General features: G+C 37.0%; 1 protein-coding gene and 1 long non-coding RNA gene across 3 annotated transcripts in view; one reads left to right on the forward strand and one right to left on the reverse strand.

Moving 5' to 3' along the window:
• Positions 1-3,123: 3,123 nt before the first annotated feature.
• Positions 3,124-21,070, reverse strand: part of LOC122020374 (protein HEADING DATE 3A-like) — a 51,342-nt gene continuing 33,395 nt past the window's right edge. The window contains exon 4 of one of the 2 annotated variants that reach the window (XM_042578294.1): positions 3,124-3,491. In XM_042578294.1, coding sequence (XP_042434228.1) covers positions 3,355-3,491 — 137 coding nt within the window. In that variant the 3' untranslated portion in view covers positions 3,124-3,354. Of the gene's footprint in view, positions 3,566-21,070 lie in introns of both variants that reach the window. The other variant, XM_042578286.1, reaches the window with a different exon arrangement.
• Positions 17,944-19,115, forward strand: LOC122020390. Its single transcript, XR_006122209.1, has 3 exons — positions 17,944-18,692; positions 18,835-18,905; positions 19,061-19,115. It is a non-coding gene; the product is annotated as an uncharacterized LOC122020390 (long non-coding RNA).

Here is a 21,070-nt window from a genome sequence, read left to right on the forward strand (position 1 = left end):
TGATAAATGCAACGCTAAAAGAAATAGCCACTCAAGCTTTTTATCATGGCAATGCCTATCTATGTATGCTTCATTGGATTAGCCACTGTTGAGACTCTGATTAAATTTCTCCTCTGTAACAATTAGAAACGGTTGTTTGACCAAAGTCATGATTACGCTGGTACAACTCTTCTCTATTGTCTCCATCATGGATTGAAGTGGGTAAGTGAGTGAATGGACTTAATATAGGCTCCTATAGCTCATGTTTTATCTGCCAATTTGAGCGGATCAAGGAGGGATGGCTGTTTATGCTGATTTGGTTCTTAAACACTTTACATTACATCCATCCATCGTATCAGCAATCCTTCTAATTTCATCCATCCATTCTTTTATTTGTCCTTCCAAGTAGATGGTTATCAGTTTGTTAATTTGTCCAAATTACAGTATGATGCTAATCTAGGAAATGATGTGCTAGCTAACGTATCAGAAGGTGTGATGTCGGATCCATTGTCATTGGTTTTGGCATGCTTATCCTGAATTCTCTAGTAGTTAAAATTTTGGGGGAGTACTTGGAATTCAAGGCACCAAAGACCATTAATGCTTGACTGAAGAAAGACATTATGGCTTTAAATGTTTTAATTATGTTTGATTTTTTAACATAGTCACTGAACAATACATTTCATCACAATGCTTGCTATAATTCTTTAGATTCTATGCATAAACGATAGTTATCTTAAAATATAGAAGCTTTTTATGAGATTAAACTGATTCATTTTTCTACAAAAGTAAATTGATCAATTTTGGAATCTCAAATCACACTAAAAATGCTGTTGGTGGATCCATCTGACATACATAAGAGATAGATTAGAGAGAGAAGTGAGCATTGCTTGCCATCTAACTGAACATTATTTACTTGTATTATTCTGACGATACTTGGGTTTGATTCATAAGACTCTTTTACATTTCTTTCAACCAACAACTGGCAACCATGTAGTTGCAAAATTTTTGAGGGGCACTTTGCCTCTCTTGCCACTGACTTGAGCACCCTCTGATAATACTGGGCTAAATTGTTCCATCACATGAGCAACATAAGAATATGCTTAGCAAAAGCATGTTGCTTGTCAATTACAAGTCTTAGGTACGTCTCCATGGAGTTACATGAATAGATTGTTTCTTGTTTTAAACTTAAAGATGGTGCTACGATTTAGTGTGTTTCACTTTAATTGTTTGTTTCACCTTGAAGGTTCTGTTTCCTTCAAGATTACAAGGGAATTTAGTTTATATTCATATGGCCATGTAACTCTTTCATTTGTTTCCTCCAGGTACTTGTTTATGGTAATTATTGTCCTAGTGTATCTGTGCCTCATTGTGAAAGTTGCTTTTTCTTTCAGACAAATTTGTTATACGTGGATGGATGCTTACTTTCAAGAGCTCGTGCTATTTAACATTCTTGACATTTTACTTTCATGTCCCAAAGGCTCTGGTTGATGTCATTGCAACCAGTTGTGGGGTTTCATTCCACTTCTATACAATGTGCAAGGCTGGAGATAGTTTCTAGAGATGGAACTTCTGTAATGAATATGCTTGTGACAGGTTTTCTTTAGAACATACAGAGAAGAAAATGTATTTTCAGAATTTTCTTCTTGTTTTGGGGAAATTTTCCCCATAAACCATAGTCATAATTTCTAAAAAGATATTCCTTTATTTTATGTGGCATCGCCAATATCTTATAACCGATCCAACTTGTGGTTCTGTATCTGTTTTGGCAATCTTGTATGTTTTCTTTTGATGTATTGGCATGGCCAATTTGGAAATGTTCTTTACTGATTCATTGGATGATTTTGCTCGGGATAACTTGAGTTATATTAATTCCGTGTTGCATATCTTCAAGTTTAGGATGTTTCTAGTAGTGCTCTTGTTTTGTTGATCTGTCTACCATAAGTGCTTAGAATTTTTTTCCCTACTTACAAAAATTATGCATAAGCTAATTTACTGCACTAGTAATAATCTTATTCTCTTTTAAACAGTAAACACCGGTTAGAGAACCTTCCTTGTAAAATTTCCAAATTTCATATCTCACCTCAACTTGCATCGCATCACTTTGGTTTATCATTAAGTACGCAAACATAAACACTCCAGATTGAGAAAAGCTGAAGCATGGCTTCTATCTGATGGGCTATGGTCCATGCTACTCTTGAAATTCTTTGAGGATGCCCCCTCAATAGCATTGGAATGAAATTTTTTGTTTCGCCTGAGGTGCAACATTCAGCAACATTTTTAATTATGCTTTCCTTACATGTATAATTTTGAAGGCGTCAAAAGTCTACGAGCAACTTATAGTGATCTAACCCAAGTGCTTATGCAAGTTCAGTGACTTGTATGGTGCCTTAGAGTGGGATAATTCGGCATGCCGATGAAACCATGCAAGTGGTGGATGAAGAAGACAACAAATGGAGAAGGTGGATGATTATTAATTTTTTTGATAATCCAGATATTTAATTTTTCAAACTGACTAATTTTAGAGATGATTGACCTGTTCTGACTGAAGTTTTCGGTAAGCACTAAAGAAAAGGTGAATGATTGTCATTCCCTATTTACATGCTGAATCTTTATTTTGATCAAAAAGATTGAAGTCATCTTTTTATGGTCAAAGAGAATTCATGCTGTATCTTTTATTTTGATCAAAAAGATTGAAGTCATCTTTTTATGGCCAAAGAGATTGAATCCATGCATCTTGGTGCTTGGGTATATAAGATCTCAAGCGTTACCTTAACAAGTATAAATAGTAAAGGAAAGTCAACATCAAGAGAGTTGACAATGCAAGTAGAATGGTAAACGAGATAAGTGAAGATTGTGATTCTTTTTATGCCTTTTAACCTTTATTATTATTATTTTTGCATTTAAACTATTTTTGAAGTTTTTTTTAATAATATTATGTTTTGAAAAACTAATATAATGTATCTTTCTTAATTCATAATTCTTCATAATGTGGAAACAAGTGACCCCAATGACCATGGGCTCTGCTTCCCGTGCTAGAATGTGGTGTAATCAACACATTATTAATCAAGTCGAAAGTTGCTTACTCAACTAAGCTTGTAATTATATAATATACAGATTAAATTATGTAAGCATTAAACATGCTAGTAAACAACTAATCCAATTTGTCTAAGAATCAATCATTCATAATATAGCAAACAAACAAAACCGCAATCAAATAATGTTTCACGACTACAGATCTATGTCAAATCGGAAGAAATGGCTGCATGCATGCAATTGATCCACGAACGTTGCGTACCTAATAATTATTGCAGCTAGGCTACGCCGGTTCATATAATCGGTAGCACGCAAGCAAGCTACAGCATCCTCCTTCCACCGCTACCGGACTCCCTTTGACAGTTGAAGTAGACAGCGGCGACCGGCAATCCGAGGTTGTAGAGCTCGGCGAAGTCCCTGGTGTTGAAGTTCTGGCGCCATCCCGGCGCGAACACCGTTGTTTGCACCACACTCACCTGCTGGAATAGCACAAAAACATACCGGTGAATCCCCAGATGGGGCCGTGGACTCTCGTACCTCACTATCTCCTCACCTGCATCGATCCATCCCAATTGTTCATGTGTTTTCTTTCAATTTTTCCCACTACTCCATTAATACTTGTGTACATAAATATCTCTAGAAACTAAACCATAGGCAATAAAATTTATGTTCTTTGAAAATTACCACACTTCCAAATCCAATACTTTAAAGACCATAAAACTGTTTAAATTAATAAACTTAATTTTTTGTTTAGGAATGAATAACATTCATTCATTTACTCTAGACTATATTCCTATAGTATATTTTTAGCATCCAGTCATGAAAAAAGTGCCTTTTAAAATGTCACTTTGTATATGTCTCTCAAAGAGTATCTGTGTAGGTATAAATGTCCTTGTACTTGACATTTTAATTAATCAAGAAGATTAAGGAAATAAGTGTTATTGAGTTCTCCTCCATTCTCTTTCTCTCTATAAAAATCCTCATGTTTATTCTCTCCAACAAAATAGGATCAGAGCTAAGGTTCCAATACTCAACTGATGGCCAATATTGGAGCTTCTTTTCATTTTCCTTGTCTCACAAAGGTGTTAGACTGTTACTGGAGTCTTGATATGTTGTTAAATAATTTTAACATTAGGCCCTGTTGTATTTTAATATGTATGTCTAAGTGTAAAGGGACTTAGGAAAATAAGCAGGTGTCCGTGGTAAAAGACGTAAATGAGCGAGAATGATGGCAAAGAAAAGAAGCCGACGGGCTTGGTACATCTGAGGGATGAGGAACTATGAAAAAGTACTTCGGCGGAAAAAGAAGGATACATGTGAGCGAGCAAGAAGGGCTAGGAGCATCAGAGGGATGAGAAATCGAAAGAAAGACTGTGTGAGACGATGTCTGGACAACATGTCTAGACAATCGCGAATCATCTAGGCAATAGGAGAAGGTGAAATTAGAAAATTGTCAAGTCTAAGGTTGACCATTTCTAGGTGATTGAGAAGAACTCTCGTTGCCACTTCAGTAGGAGTCGTTGTCGAAACAAATTAGAACAACCATGTCAACAAGTTTCCAAGTGATTTGAGAGCCTCTGGTCGATCGGAAGGGGCTAAGTTATCCAAAGTCGTTATTAAGCCATTGTCGAAGCAGATAAAGCTTGAGAACACGTTGGCATAGTCTAGGCGGTCGGAGAGGGTTTGGTCGACCAGAGATGCCACGGCAGCACAATGGTCAGATTGAGATGAAGGCTATAAATAGGACTGAAACTTGAAGAACAAAACACGTATAACACACACTTGTATTCATTTCCTTTCAATTCTATTTTATTCTTCTCATGCTTAACCATTGTAAGAGGCTTCTTCGCCTCCGGGTCATTTTCGAAGAGGCTTCTCCACATCATTCTTAGAGTAATAACCCGAGAGTTGTAACCAAATAATTTCTCGTGCCCTCTTTTCTTTTTATGTGTTCATCTTATTTTAATGTGTGTGTCCTTGCTAAGTCGTTAACAAGAGAAAAGATCATTTTCATTTGCATGTCACTATTCACCCCTCAAATAAAAATAAGTTAGTACAAGTTAGGAATTTAGGTCTATAAGTTAGTACTTCTTTCCTTTCTTTGTGTCCTAGGATTGGAGTCTATATAAGTATCCATTTAGTTGTATGAGAAATTATTCTCGATTATTAAATAGTTTTTTTTTTTTTTTTTTTGGAAAATATGAAGGATGGCAGTTTCTCTTATTGTTTGCTCCTCAATTTCCCCTTCTCATCGGCCCGTAGATTGCTATCATGTCTGGCATCAGTTGATATTAGAGCTAGCAAGTTCTGATTGAAAAAGTCAAGCATCAGATCCACTAAAAGGTCATTATGATCATGGTTGAGGTCACAACAATAGGTAGGTTCCGACTGAGGAAGCTTCGCACCATAGTTGTAGTACACATAACAAAATTGAGGATTTACAAAGGCAAGTTGTAGATTTAACCTAACGCTGGTGACGGGGGTGTGAGATCATGTAGATCATGAGGTATGTGATCGAGAGGATCGACATGGATACCTCAAGTTTTGAGTTGATCTACCCAAATTTTTTAGTGCATCACAGATAGAATTTTGTTGATTGGATTAACAAAGTGGAGTAGATCTTCGACTATAAGTAAGTTTCGGATCGGATGAAGATGAAGTTGATTATCATCAAACTCACGGATCGAGCAATGGTGTGGTGGGAGCACTTGCAACACTCATAAGACAAATAGGGCAAAATCAAGATAAAGGATTGGGAGAAGATGAAAAATTGTTTTCTTCCTTTTGGGTACACTTAAACTTTGTTCTATAGACGATTAGGTTTCTCCATGGAGGATGATATCTTTGATGTCCGAGATGACCTAGACTGATTTGAAGATGATTTGGAAGAATTTGACACTAAAGAATCCAAATTTGAAAGGGATAACACTCTATTTGATGTCTCACAATATGCATGCTTTAGCAAAGTGATCGTGGAGGATATTGACTTAGACGTTTTCAAAGATAATGAAAGTGTCAATGCAAGCTTAACCAGGATTGATTGTGAGTATTATTTTCCTATCATCCATGATAGAGAAGAAATTATTCCTTTTAGAGGACTTGATACAAATGAGGTTGAAGGCTTTAGTTATCTATAAGATAATGATGGCCTTTCAAACACTTTTGCAAAGTTGAATAGAGCCGTCGATGAACCCAAGATTCTTGCCGACTATGTTGTTTAGGAGACCATATCTGAGGCTAAGGAGAAGAAGCAGAGGAAGCTATGAAGGAGCCTCCAAAGCCAGCTATCGAGGAGCCTGCTCCACTAGTAGGGGAGGAGCATTTACCTACCCAATTGGTGCCTATCAAGGAAAAGGCTGTTGCGATCGAGGATGATGGTGTGAAGTTTGTCGAAGCCATCAATGAGATGGTTATCCCTGCCATTCTTATTAATCGAGCGATCCCTGGTGAGACCCCTACTCTGGAGGTCAATCCAGAGGTAGAGAATGCAACTAAGCAGCCTCACCATGCTACTAGAGTCTCCCTCTCTGACTCCGCAAAGCACCCCAGATTCGCCACTTCCCCTCTTTAGCTCTTCATCACCCCCAAGAAGGAGAAGATCAAGGCGTACATCATCACCTTGATGCTCAATGCTCGCCTCCAGTCTAGCCACAATTTTCTGAGGCCCTCGCTACCATTAGTGCCCACGATTTCCACAAAACCTGCCCTGCCCTACTAGAGCGTGCAATATAACTAGATTTTCTCTCATCGAACTTTAAAATAACAACTGAACTACTAAGTTCTATTGGCGAGGTTAATGAAGATTTTTTCTCTGCTTACTTAGGAACTGTGTTATATTTGAGAAGTGTTCTAAGACAATCAACTTATTATTTGTATTATTTATTGGAAAAATAAAGATTCATTAATTAAGTGTATATATTTAATGCATGTGATTAGATCTTAAACTCACTAATTGAATATCTGCAATATGATTCATAACATGAGAGGACTTGTAATTAGATCATAAATAGTGAGCATCTCTACATATGTAATTATGAATATATTGAAATCTTTCCTGGTCAACGAATTGATGTAGGACATCATTAATTTTGTGAGACTAGCATGAGTTATACTCCTTGGTCTAACCAAGTAGCTGTTTCTCACTGGATGGAGATATTGAGATATTGAGAGTTAAATGTAAATGCTAGTTATGGTAACTAGTTCATTGGAGTGACCTGCTGTAAGACTTTATATTGTTCTCTACATATATGGATATGTCAATGAAGCTCTTAGTACAACTTAAATGTGAGTTTCTTTTAACTTGAGATATTCAAGTCACCTTGGTTATGAAGACTTATACTTTGACATCCTAAGCAAATATCTCCATAGAGGTATGACCCCATGATGATTGGGCATAAGTCAAAGTACCCAAAGGTATTTAGATGGCTCCTAGAGAATTCACCACTTATTATGAGAAGATGTATACCCTATGGTTATTTGTCAAGATTGTTACTCAAAGTCTTTAGCCAAAATATCACATATTAAGAATATTATACTCTTGGACACATTTACAAGTAATTTGAATTCATAGGACAAGGAAATATTACTTGGGATAAGTGTGACATAGCCAGCCTAGTAGGGACTGACATATAAACCATGTCCTGAACCAAGTGGTTATAAGATGAGTAAAAGGAACGAGACATAACTCTCTGTAGCTACTGAAAGGTTCAGAAGTAGTTCTAAAATCAACCATTTGATTTTTCGGTCAATTGGGGGTTATGATTTAATACAAGGTGTAATTCATGATCGATCCATAATTAATGATTAATTATGGACGACCAATATAACCGAGAATCTATTGGGTCACATGCACTATAAGTTTATCCAAAGGACTTAAAACGAGTTTGAGAATTAGATTATCATATCAAGAAAAAACTCAGTCTGGTTGGACCAAACAAAGGGCAAATATGGAAGATATTTTATCAGAATGGAAGCGTGAATAGACCATATTTTTTTGAATACAAGATGGAACCTCTTGGTTTAATTATAAACCAAATTAGTTTGGTATTAATTAAAAAAAAATTGGTTATTGAACTAAGAGGTTTGATTTTGAACCAACTTGGTTTGGTCTTGAATGAACTTAAGGATAATGGTATGGGTTATGGGTTAATGGATATGAGTTTTGGACCTGCTCCTCTAACTCGTTAGGAGATCTATATATTGATATAGATTGGAGAGCAAATAATAACTTTTGATCAAAAACCTAATTGTTAGGTTTTCATCAAAACCCTCCTCTTCTCCTCTCTCTCTCCTTGTCATCGTCGCCGCCCATACTGCCACCGCCGACCACCACCCTTCTAGCCAGTAACCTTCTACTGACTAGAAGACACTCATGCTCTGGTAGTGGGCTCCCTCCCAGATGCGCATGAACAACAGCGAGGAGCTCATGTACCTCATGCTCCACTGCCGCCCAAGGGTTTTCCGCCAGCTTCCCTTCCATTGGGAGTCACCTACCGACCTCTGGAACCTCTTGCCGCCGTCGTTTATCCCCTTCGTTGTTGTTGAATTGTTTCGACCGTCCAACACGAATCAAGATTGTATCCTTCTCTCAGATCACGTTGTCTACGATCATTGGCTAGTACCAAAGATGAAGATAAGACTCATGGCTTTGTGAAGCCATCTTGACAATCGCTTGGCTTGGATACGGATAGAGGCGAGGCTCCAAGAGTGTCGCTTGGTTGATGTCCTTTTCACTTAGCATCATTCATCAAGTATACCTAGAGTAAAGTTATTTTAGTAAAATTTTATATTATGATCATATCTACATGAGATGTATCCTTATATACGTGTGGTATGTATGCTATAATAAATTAGATTTATTATTATTTTGAATTTTTACTACGTATGTTTATAAAACGTGTTTAAGCACGAACTCATGTTAGGCTCCCCAACAGTGGTATCAGAGCTTGATCGTGCTTCGACATGATTGTAAAATTATTTTATAGTTCGTAATTAGTCATATAATTAATTTTAAAAAATTTCTTATTTTATTAAGAAATTCTATTTTTGGAAAACTTTCCTAATTAGTTAGAAATTCTAATTTTAGAAAGTTTTTAAAATAATTTTAGAAAATTCTAAATTTAAAAGATTTTGAATTAATTAATAAATTCTAATTATATATTTCCTAATTAATTAGAAAATTATTTCTTAATTAATTAGATTATTAATTAGATTTTCTTGATTAAGAATGATTTCCTAGATAAAGTATGTAATTAAATTTAGAAATTTGTTTCCTAATTTAATTAAAGAAATCTTGATTTATGGAAATCAAATTTTTAAGACATATTTTATTTCCAAAATAAAATTATGATACTATTACATTGTTAATATCATGTTCATGCTATATTGTATGTTAAGTAGTTGTATTTTATTCTATCATAAATTATGTCATGCATACGATGTGTCATATCATTATTTATATTATGTGCGTGATGTGTCATATCATCATTTATGTCATGCGTATGATGTCATGTAGATAGTACATTTGCATGATGTGATGAGACCAAAATCTCTTATGTCAAAAATTATAATCTATACCTTCCGTTGATATGGTGAGAACCAGAGTCTAATTTCTTGTTTGAGTTGTTGGACTCACTCCAAGCTTGACCTGAAATTAGATATGTTTAAACCATTGAGATATGATATCGTGATTAATAAGTCAGTTTTAACTTGAACCATTAGCTTGTTGGGCTCACTCCAAGATTAATGTGGATAAAGGTGAATTGGGTGATATACATATGATGTATACTTGTTAATGAGTTAACAACCCAATGCTCATGTGAATATTCAATTAGTTGATAGTATAATAAGATAGCTATGTATAAGCAATACATAATCAGTATATGTGATACCTGCAACCATAGCTAAGAATAACTTGTTGAACTCACTCTAAGGTTGTTCTTATCTATGGTAAATATCAACCTATTTGGAGAAAAACCTACGATCTCCCGTATTCAAAGTAAGGGCTCTTGAATTTGATAAATGAATAAGATTCTTAAATGTATGTAAATTGTTTACATTTACATTGTAAAATTATCTCTCTCATATTTTCTTGATTTTATATTTTTAGGTTAATCATTTGATAATGACGTCTTTGAATTTGCATTTGATTTTAAACTCGAACAAATTGACGGAGTCAAACTTCTTGGACTGGCTTAGAAACTTGAGAAGTGTTCTCAAGGTTGAAAAGCTTACGCATGTCCTTGATGAGCCTCGTCCGACAAGTCTAGGAGATGATGCAACTTTGGACCAATTGTTGGCCCATTAGAAGTATACGGCTTATTCTGAGCTTGCTAGTTGCATCATGCTAGCCTTAATGACTCCTGAGCTATAGAAGTAGCATGAGCATATGGATGCTAATATTATTATCTATCATCTTTGTGAGTTTTTGGTGAGCAAGCTAAATATAAAAGGTTCGAGATCTCTAAGCTTCTCTTTTACTCAAAGATGTAGGAGGGTTCATCTATAGTATAATTTCTATTAAAGATGAATGACTACATTGAGCGATTGAGATCACTCAATTTTGCAATGGATCATGAATTAAGTATTGACTTAATTCTGTATAGTTTACCTAAAAGTTATTTATAATTTATGATGAACTATCGGATGAACAATCTTTGAATCCACCATTCTCGAAATGATCAACATGCTCAAGATTATAGAGCCTTCTGTTAAGAAAGAACATACGACTGTGATGTTAGTTGACTCCTCTAAGAAAGGTTCTAAGAGGAAATCAAAGTATCAAGCCAAAGGGAAGAAAAAGGCTAAGAAAGAAGATTCGGCTCCAAAAGGTTCATGCCACCATTATGGCAAGATGAGACATTGGCGAAGATATTGCAAGATTGATCTTAAGTCACTGAAGAAGAAGATGGAATCTGATGCCTCATCTGCTTCAGATATCTTCTTTATTGATTGTCATACTATTTCCTCATATACCTGGATATTGAATATAGCGTATGACTCACATATATGTAATAACATACAGGAGCTAAGAAATAACAGAAGGCTAGTCAAGGGAGAATCAAATTTGTGAGTTGGCAAATGAGCAAAGGTTGTAGTTATAGCCATCGGAACTTATTTGTTGAAGCTCCCTAGTGGACTTATCTTAGAACTAGATAATTATTATTTCATTTCTATATTAATAAAGAGCATTATTTCTATTTCTTGTTTAAATAGAAAGGGTTCTCATTTGATATTTAGTAACAATTATTGTTAGATAACTTTGAATGATATTCTTTACAGAACTGGAACATTTTACAATGGGGTCTATATGTTAGATATATCCAATGACATATTTAATATCTAAACGAGCAACAAGTGTGCTCGAAAGGATGACCAGTTGACCTCCTACTCATGGCATTATCACCTTGGCCATATAAGTAAGAGACACATGTCCGAATTACACAAATATGGAATTTTAGAATCATTTGAATTATATTCATTTGATATATGTGTCTCATGCTTAAAAGGAAAGATGACTAAGTTACCTTTTCTTGGAAAAGGTGAACTAGTGGGAGAGTTACTCAGCCTTATACATGCCGATGTATGTGGAGTGTGTCAACTAGAGCATTAGGAGGTTATAGCTACTCTATTACCTTTATCGATGACCACTCTTGATTTGGGTTTATATATCTATTGAGATATAGGTTTAAATCTTTGAATAATTTAAAGAATTCATAAATGAAGTAGAAAATTAATTTGGCAAAAGTATTATGATACTTCTATCTAATCAAGGTGGTGAATACTTAAGTCAAGAGTTTCAAGATTATTTAAGGAACAATGAAATATTGTCTCAATGAATTCCGTCATATATACCACAATACAATGGTGTACTTGAAAGGTGCAACTGAACCTTGTTGGACATAGTTAGGTCAATGATGAATCATACAAGTCTTCCCAAAGCCTTTTGGGATTATGCCCTTAAGATAGCTGTTTACTTGCTAAACAGAGTCCCGACCAAGGTTGTATCTACTACTCTATTTGAGAAATGGACTGGTAAGAAACCTAACCTATTTTATTTGAAGATTTGAGATTGTCCTGCTTATGTAAAGAGGATTGTATCAGACAAATTGAATGCTATGTTTGATAAGTGTTTATTTATTGATACTCTAAGGAAACTAGGGGTTACCAATTCTATCATTCTTTAAAATAAAAAGTGTTTGTTTAAGGTATACTATATTCCTAGAGAAAGAGTTTCTCTTACAGGAAAATAGTGAGAGTGAAGTTGAACTTGAGAAGTTTAAGAGACTCCAATAAACACAGAAGAGACACCTAGTCAAGAACTACAATTGATTACTCATAATGATGAGTTATTGTAGGATCGTTGCGCTAGAGGGGTGAATAGTGCTCGTGACTTTTATGTTCATTTTAAACAATCGAAGAACAATTGAGAGAAAGCATCAGAATAAATAAAAGAAAACAAATCCAATGCTAGTACGTCAAGATTTACTTAGTTCGGAGTCTGTGGTGACTCCTACTCCAAGGCCTGCACATGATAGTGCTTTTGATGGGAAATCACTAATCAACTATAAAGAGTACAAGTTCAATTCCAAATGATTACAAGTAATTAGAAAAGTAAAGAATACTGACAACTTTGAGAATGTAATCTTCAGTGCAGTCATCATCAGAGCAGTTTTTAGGCACCGTGGAGGCATTTTTTGAGCAGCACATAAAAGTGGGAGTTGTTTGGAATATTGTGTTTGAAGTGTTGGTTGAATCCTCCTTTCATAGCCCACTCTGGGCACCTGGAACCTCCCCTATATGCCCCCACAGGGCTGATGTGGCATGCTCTCATTGAAACTTTATCTGTAAAATTTATCCTTCTCCGAGCACCCGGACCACCCAGGGCTCTCAGATCGTGATGTTGTTGGAGTGTATACTAAAAGTCTAATTTTTGTAAATATTTATTTTGAAATAAAAGAATCACATTGGTCAATATCTGCATTTATTTGTTAAATATAATTGTTCAATTAATTTATATAGTAGATAACATGGAGTGTGGTGTCATACTCAGAAGATCATGTTGTCGGTTCTTTATAAATTATAAACAGTTGCTTACGACTAAGATACAAAGGAACAAACCATCGGAATAGTCATAGTGTAATTAAGTATTAGTTTATCTTGATTAATAAATTACACTGGTACACTCTAAGTGTATTGAGTATGACCATTTAGGTAAGTTTTTTTTGTACTTACTTAATAAAAGAACTGGACCTTAGTTATTATGGAAGTGTGTGCTCTTAATCCTAATATAATAACAAGCACATATATTTAATATTTATTTCTTTGACTTATCAAAGGGTGAGATTTAGCTCGATAAATCAATATGCCCGATAAGTTGGGAAATGATATTACTTATAGTGTGTGTTGTTGATTATAGAAGGAATCTGTGCCCTAGCTATCTAGGTTGAGAATGTCCCCAAGAGGAGCTCATAAGGATTGTCATATTAAACCCTACAGGTGGACTTAGTCCGACATAACAATGAAGTTGAGTGGTACTACTCTTGGAGCTAGATATTAATTAAGTGAGTTGTTAGTAACTTACTTAATTAGTGGGCATTCGTAATCTTAAACACAGGGAGACTAACACATTCATGATAAGAAGGAGTCCATAATGTAATTTGGGATTGGTGCGGTAGTGCGATAATAACTCTCTAGTGGAATGAGTTATTATCGATGAACTTGAGTTGTGTGTTCGGGGCGAACACGGGATACTCAAGCTCATCAGAAGGTCAAAACCAATTTCTCCTCTAGGTCCTTGTCGTAGCCTCATTATAACCTCAAGTTCATCCAAATGTAAAGCTCTTCTTGGTATCCAAGAAGGGGGCCGGTCCAATGCTTGGTGACCAAGCAAGGGCCGCCCACATCCTCTTCCAAGGTGCCGGTCCTATTGCTTGGTGATCAAGCTAGTAGGGGTCGGCCACAATAATTCAAACAAGGAGGGTTGTTTTGAATTTTTAAAATCTTCTCTTTATAGAAAACTATAAGTTTTAAAAGAGAGATTTTAATTTTTAAAACTTTCCTTATTTGAATTAGGCCACATGTTTTAATAGAGAGTTTTAAAAGTTTTGAAACTTTCCTTTTTTAACCATGCCCATGGTTTAAGAAAAAAAGGAAGATAAGTTTTAAAATTTAAATTTTCTATCACCATGTTAAAAAAGTAAATTTTATAAGAGAAGTTTTAAATTTTAAAACATGGTTTTAATTTTTAGAACTTTCCTTTTTAACTCCTACTTTAGGAAAGAGAGCTTGTAAAATTTTATAAGAGTTTTTCTTCTTGTAAAATTTTATTAAAAAAAATTAATTAATATTCCTTTCCTCTTATGGGGGTCGGCCACCCTTGCTTGGTGCCCAAGCAAGGTGGCCGACCATATTAAAAAAAATAAAATCATCAAATTTATTTTTGGTGATTGATTCAATCAAGAGGAAAGAAAAGGAAAATTAAAAAGGAAAAAGAAAAGCTAGAGGAAGATTTTAATTTTTATAAAAATTCTTCCCTTATTTGCCTTGGGCAAGTATTATAAAAGAAGGGGTGAGAAGGCTTCATGAGGCACAACAATTCTTATTTTCTTGCTTGGAGATCTTGGTGTGGCCGACCCCTTCTCCTTCTCCTTTCCCTTGCTCTCTTCTCCTTGGTGGTAGTGGTGGCCAGATTTTAGAGGAAGAGGAAGGAAGCTTTTGGGTGGTGTTCATCTTGAAGGATCGTTGCCCACACGACATCCAAGGCGAGGCGAGGAATACGGCAGAAGATCTCGAGGTCAGGATCGTTGCCCACACGACATCCAAGGTGAGGCGAGGAATACGGCAGAAGATCTCGAGGTCATTAGCATACAAAGAGAATGTATAATTAGTAATTATTTTTCGCATCATGCTAGTTATTTTTCTTTGTAAGAATTCCAAACACAAGAGGCATTAGATCTAGTTTTTCGAATTAGTTTTTCGAGTTTGTGTTTTCTTCTTTTTCGATTTGTGATTCGATTTTTTTTTGTTAACCTAGAGTTATTTAAGGAAATTAAATATTAGCTTTCCTTAAAAGGCTTTGTCTAGGCGGTGGTGGTTGCTCCCATATCCAAGAAGGCTATGTGTCTCGCCATGCAGTCCTGGAAGCCAATTTTGGAAATTAATATTTAATGGAATTAATAACATAGGTGGATTTGAATCAATAGTGTTAAGCTCCACTTGCGATTCAAATCTAAACCATTAAGAACAGATAAGTTAAATTTGAAATCAATGATGTTAAGTTCCGTTTGTGATTCATAATTTAACTTCTAAAGAACACAATAGGTTATTTAAGCAAAGGTTCGACACTTGTACAAAAAATTTTTATACAGTGGAATCGGTACGTTTTCCTAGGACTAACCAACATATGTAGCCCCGCTAATCAGTGCATGCCAGCTTGCTGTAAAGATCAACTTTGAGCAGTCCAGGCGCCTGGACCACTAGGGTGTCTAGCCAAGCGCCCCTCCAGGGCGCCTCTTCACTGAAGGCACCCTGGGTGCCCGGAGCAGCTCTGGGTGCCGAGACTACCTCCGAGCGCCCGAACCACCATTTTCTACTTGTATTTTCTGCAAAACAAGGTTAGTCTAGGTAAATAATATTTAAAGAATGATAATTTTTGACAGCCTTTGGACTATCCGGTCCTGACTTTGAGTTTCGGTGAAACTCTAGGTCAGATTTACGCCTATCCCTTTTCGGGGAACGCATCCTCACCTACTCCTCTCAGGAGAAATTACCTTTTGCCAGACCAATCCTCCGGGTCGTCTGGACTTTTTCTCAAGGTTTGAGACTTTAGGACTTTATGTTAGACGTCTGCTCCACGACCGGTCCAGTCTTCCATCTAGTGTCCGCAACCACCAGAATTTTCACCTAGAGTCATCGACTCTACAATTTTGCCTAAAGTCCTCGACCCACCAAGACCTAGCTCAGTTCCCCAGACCAGGACTTCGTTGCCTAACCGCAGTTAGAACTTTCCATCTGTGTAACCGTAACTAGGACTTTCCTTTACCTAAGATTTTCATGCACACTTAGTTCAAATTGTTAGACATTAAGACAACTTAACTTTGAAGCCCTTTGCCATTATTAAAATACAAATTCGATCGTCTGATGCTTCCTGCACCAATAGTTATCAACTGAACCTACTGAGACACTATCTCTTCATAGATCAAGTAGGACACACAATATTCATGTGAGATATGAATCTCACATAAGTGAATAGAATGATGTGTTACACATTGATATTGAGGAAGTTACTGATTATGAAAAAGTTCTGAAAATTTTAGAAGAAGACTAATGACTTATAGCTATAAAATCATAAATGGATTCCATATATGAAAGCCAAGTTTAGAACTTGGTAAATCCACCTGAAGGCATCACACCCATTGGGTGCAAGTGGATTTTCAAGAAGATAATTAACATGGATAATAATGTAATTACCTTAAAAGTGAGATTAATTATGAAAGGCTATCGTCAAAGGTAATTTGTTAACTATGGTGAAATCCTCTCACTAGTAGCTATGAACTAGTAACTATGATTAAATCCATTCAGATGCTTCTAGTCATATCGACTCATTATGATTATGAGATATGACAAATAGATATGAAAATAACTTTCCTTAATGAAACCTGCTCGATGACGTGTATATGATGCCCGAGTATTTCATATATGTTGAAAGAGATAAAGTATGCAAGCTTCAATAGTTCATTTATGGACTAAAGCAAGCATCCGGAGTTGAAATATCCATTTTGATGAGGTAATAAAGAGTTTAATTTCTGATAAAATCCTGACGAATCTTGTGCATACAAGAAGGTTAGTGGGAGTATGATAGTATTTCTAGTGTTGTATGTCGATGACATATTGTTTATAGGAAATGATATACCTATTCTACAGTTAATTAAAATTTAGTTGTCCGAAATATACTCCGTGAAAAATAAGGGAGAATCAACCTATATCTTCGGGATTAAGATTTATATAGATAGATCAAAATGATTATTTGGTCTTTCGTAATCTACATATATAGACCGAATACTAAAGCGGTCTAACATGTCAAACTTCAAGAAAGGTTTCATACTCATGAGACATAGAATTCATCTTTTGAAGTCTATTTGCCCATGAATTGAAGATAATAGGATTTACATGAATGAGGTACCATATGTGTCTATGATGGGATCTATTATGTATGTTTTGTTATGTATGAGGACCGATATATTGTACACTATGAGTGTCACGAGCAAATACCAGTCTAGGCATGATTCATTGGGTGGTTGTCAAGATAATCCTTAAGTACTTAAGAAGAACTAATGATGTGTTCTTGGTATATGGAGAGGGTGATATGATTATACGCAGCTATACTGATTCCAATTTTCACACAAACAAGGATGACTCTAAGTCTTAGTCTAGATACATATTTACATTGAATGGAGGCTCAATAAGTTAAAAAGTTCTAAGCAAGATATTGTTGTAGATTCTACCACTGAGGCAGAATACATTACGACTTTTGAAGCAGCAAAGGAAATGGTTTGGATCAAGAAGTTTATCTCTGAATTTGGAGTGGTTCTGACCATTGTTGAAGCATTGCCAGTTTACTGCAACAATGATGTACGTAGATAATATATGTTCTTAGGCATTGTTTGACACACATTTATTTGTATTTCATGAGTATAATATATGTTTATTGCACCTTATTTCATTATTATGTCATACTTCCACTCATTTTATTCAAAAATTTGCTCTTTACTTGTTTTCATTGACATGACGTGATATGGAGCAAAAATGGATGAAGAATACACTTTCGAGTGACTTCGGAGGAGAAAGAACATCAAACTAGGACTGTAAAATACCGAAAATAGGCGAATATTAATAAGGGAATTTTTCGGAATTTTTGGACATTTTTCGGGAATTTTTCGGAGCTCGAACGGACGAGTTAACGGGGATAAAAACGGGACCGGAAAAAAAAGCCTGTTTGTGCTACCCATTTAAGTAAGGAAAAGTTTATTTTATTTTTCTTTTCCTAATTCTTTTTCTTTTTCTTATTTTTATTTTTCGTTTTTCCCGTGTCCTCACCCAAATCTCGCCGAGTCCTCTTCTTCCCCGCGCCTTCTCCCCCTCACGGCGAATTTGCCCTAACCGCAACCGCAAGGAGGCGGTTTCCTCACTTCCTTGCCGTGCCCTAGCCGTGCGCCGCCGACGCCTCCTTCTCACTGCCTCGCCTCCGACAGTCGTTCGTCCCCTCGGCACTTCTTTTTCTCTTCTTCTCCACAGCAGCGACGTCGACTCCACAGCATAAGCCCCGGCGTCGCGTGAGCCACTGCCGACCCACTCTTCTCCGAGCCGATCCATCTTCGCCAGCCGACGAGAGCCAAGGGAAGCCGGTTGCTTCTTCTCCGACGCGACATTGCTACTGCCCGACACTGCCGGCCCTCCTTTATGCCCTAGCCTCAGCGCCGACCACCACAGTGCCATGGCCTTTTTCCCTCTTCCCATCTTCGCCAGTGCGTCTCTGCTTGGATTACATCCGGCCAAGAACAACGAATCAAACCCTGGTTCTTCCTTGGCGTGCCACTTCCGAATGCGAGTTTGTTTCTCCACAGCGAACCCCTCTGCCCTACCTCTGCCTTAGCACTAGCTGCACCTCCGATACAGAGTAGGTGAGTTTGTTAATCAAGCTGTGGTTGGCATCAGATTTGTAGAAAATGAAGTAGCATTTTCTGTATAGGTTTGTAGTGGTTATGTTTTTGGGAACATGGTTTGGAAGGAAATTGTTGATTTGATTGCTTGTTTTGTTTCCAGCAGTTGCCCTATTTCTGCAGCTCTCAATTCAGCAGTAAACGATCGGCAACAATCAACGGTTGTGATTTGAGGTAAAGTGTAGGATCGTGATACATTTTGTAGTGAATTTGGAATATATGGTTAGTAGGTTGGTTTAGGGTTTTGCCCTAAATAATTTTTAAGAATTTATTTAGCTATTTATGTAAAATATAGCTAAATAAAATATATTTATTTGTTCGTGACTTAGGACTTTGACGCGAGACGAGTAGCTCGATGTCAGATTTGGACATTCCTATTGGAGGCGGGTACTTTTGACTTATGTCATTTGATATGCTTAGTAATTAAATTAACATGTTGCATTAATTGTGTTTCTTATCTGTTTCGGTTAATCACTACCCAAATCTTACATGCTTGATTGATTGATTGGGTTTTTGCATCTCAGGTATATTTTACCTGTTTATACATGCTTATAGGGGTAGTGATATGCCATGCTTGACCATGTTCAGGACCTAGGTTTTTATACCTTCTGTGTACCTTTGATTCGATATGATTCGTATTCTAGGGTGCACTTTTCATATATACGGATTAGGTCGGGATGTTTATATGGTTATCGCCATGCATCATCAGATTCAGATGATCGCATGAGCGATAGTCCGCCCATTATTGCTGAAAGCATGCGCCGCTATACGGATCTCAACACACCACCACCATGGGTTGTGGCCATCGGGACGAGTGTGTCGCATTAGGACTCATTAGGCACCGCTGGTCCGCAGCTGACACAACGTGTTATCCAGGATTCCTCCCGCTCAGTGGAGTCGAGAGCATCAAGGCCCCCATCTTATGATTGGGGTAGGAGGATAGGTGTACTCGACAAAGATCCTCCCACTGGCCACCATCGAGTAGTGACGACATGTCCCACCCACTCGGCCTCACTTTTGTATGAGATGATCGTCCGGGGTGACCAGGACGTGGCATTATCGTGATCATTTATTTATCGTGTGTTTGTCAGGTTTCACGATTTATACCGTGATATTGTTCGATACCTATGTTATGACACATGATTCCTTATCCCCTGATGTTTGACCAGACTGCTGACCGGTTAGATCAGATTCTCCTGCTTATTTCGTTCTTATCTTTTATCGAGAGATGTTACGTGATTAGCTAGTGTTGTTTCTTTACTGCATATCAATCAGACTGCGAGTGTCGACTCACCCCGCCCATTGTTGATATTTTCGGTTGATCGCCAGAGAGTTCTTCACGGTCCCCGCACCGAGGATAGGATTCGTTTCGCTTTGGTTTCTTTTGTTCTAGACTATTTAAAACTTGTTATGTTTTAGATTTATTCCACCCATGGACGTTGTATGGATTTTACGATGTCGATGAAATCGATTTGGTTTTATTCTACATTCATCAAGCAGTAGAGGTAAGAAAAATCGATTTGGGCTTTACACGAGTGTAGTCGAGTAGGGTGGATTTGAGTCAGTATTATTATCATGGTTGTGTCAGACGTTAATATATATATAAACCTGGTGATTGATTTTATTTATTGTTATGATTCCATCGAGTATTTAAGAAATTTCGATAGGTCGTCAGCAGGGAGATGTCCAATTTTCTGACAGGACCTCCTCGGGGCGTGACAATTTAGTGGTATCGTGAGTACGCTTATACGATCTTTGTTTCGATTTCGATTTTGGATTTATCCGATACCAATTTATTGCAGTATCGCAGCAGTGGATACTGCTTTTGGAGATTTATCTGACACCGTTTTGGTATTCGGATATTTTGTTAGCTGTGCTTGAGTCAAACCGGCATTATCGGATTTTCGATATGGTTATATTTGATTTCGCCGATTTATTTCGATTTGCCATATATGCGTGCTCGGAATTTCGAGGTCAAATGGGAACCGGACAAAATACTTAACATCTCCATAAAGAATTAGGTATGTTGTTATTTTATGTTTGTTATATCGGTAGTAATATCTCAGAATTTAATTTAGACAGAGCGATCCACTGATTACGCACGACGCGTGGCCGTTCCACGCAAGTGAGACTACTTCGGATCTCGGATACGCAGAGATGCCCATTAGTGAGCCGAGGGCCGTGATGCTCAGACGCCAGGGGCCGAGACGGCCTCAAATCCCGATAGCTCTCAGAGATACCTACTTTGGCCACAACCGACAGTATCCACCTGGTATCCGCCCACGCGGACATCATCAGAGTACCATCAGGTACCCGACGCCCCGCCGCCAAGCCACGAC

The sequence above is a fragment of the Zingiber officinale genome, chromosome 1A, assembly GCF_018446385.1.
Source record: "Zingiber officinale cultivar Zhangliang chromosome 1A, Zo_v1.1, whole genome shotgun sequence".
In the NCBI taxonomy this organism is placed as follows: Eukaryota; Viridiplantae; Streptophyta; class Magnoliopsida; order Zingiberales; family Zingiberaceae; genus Zingiber; species Zingiber officinale.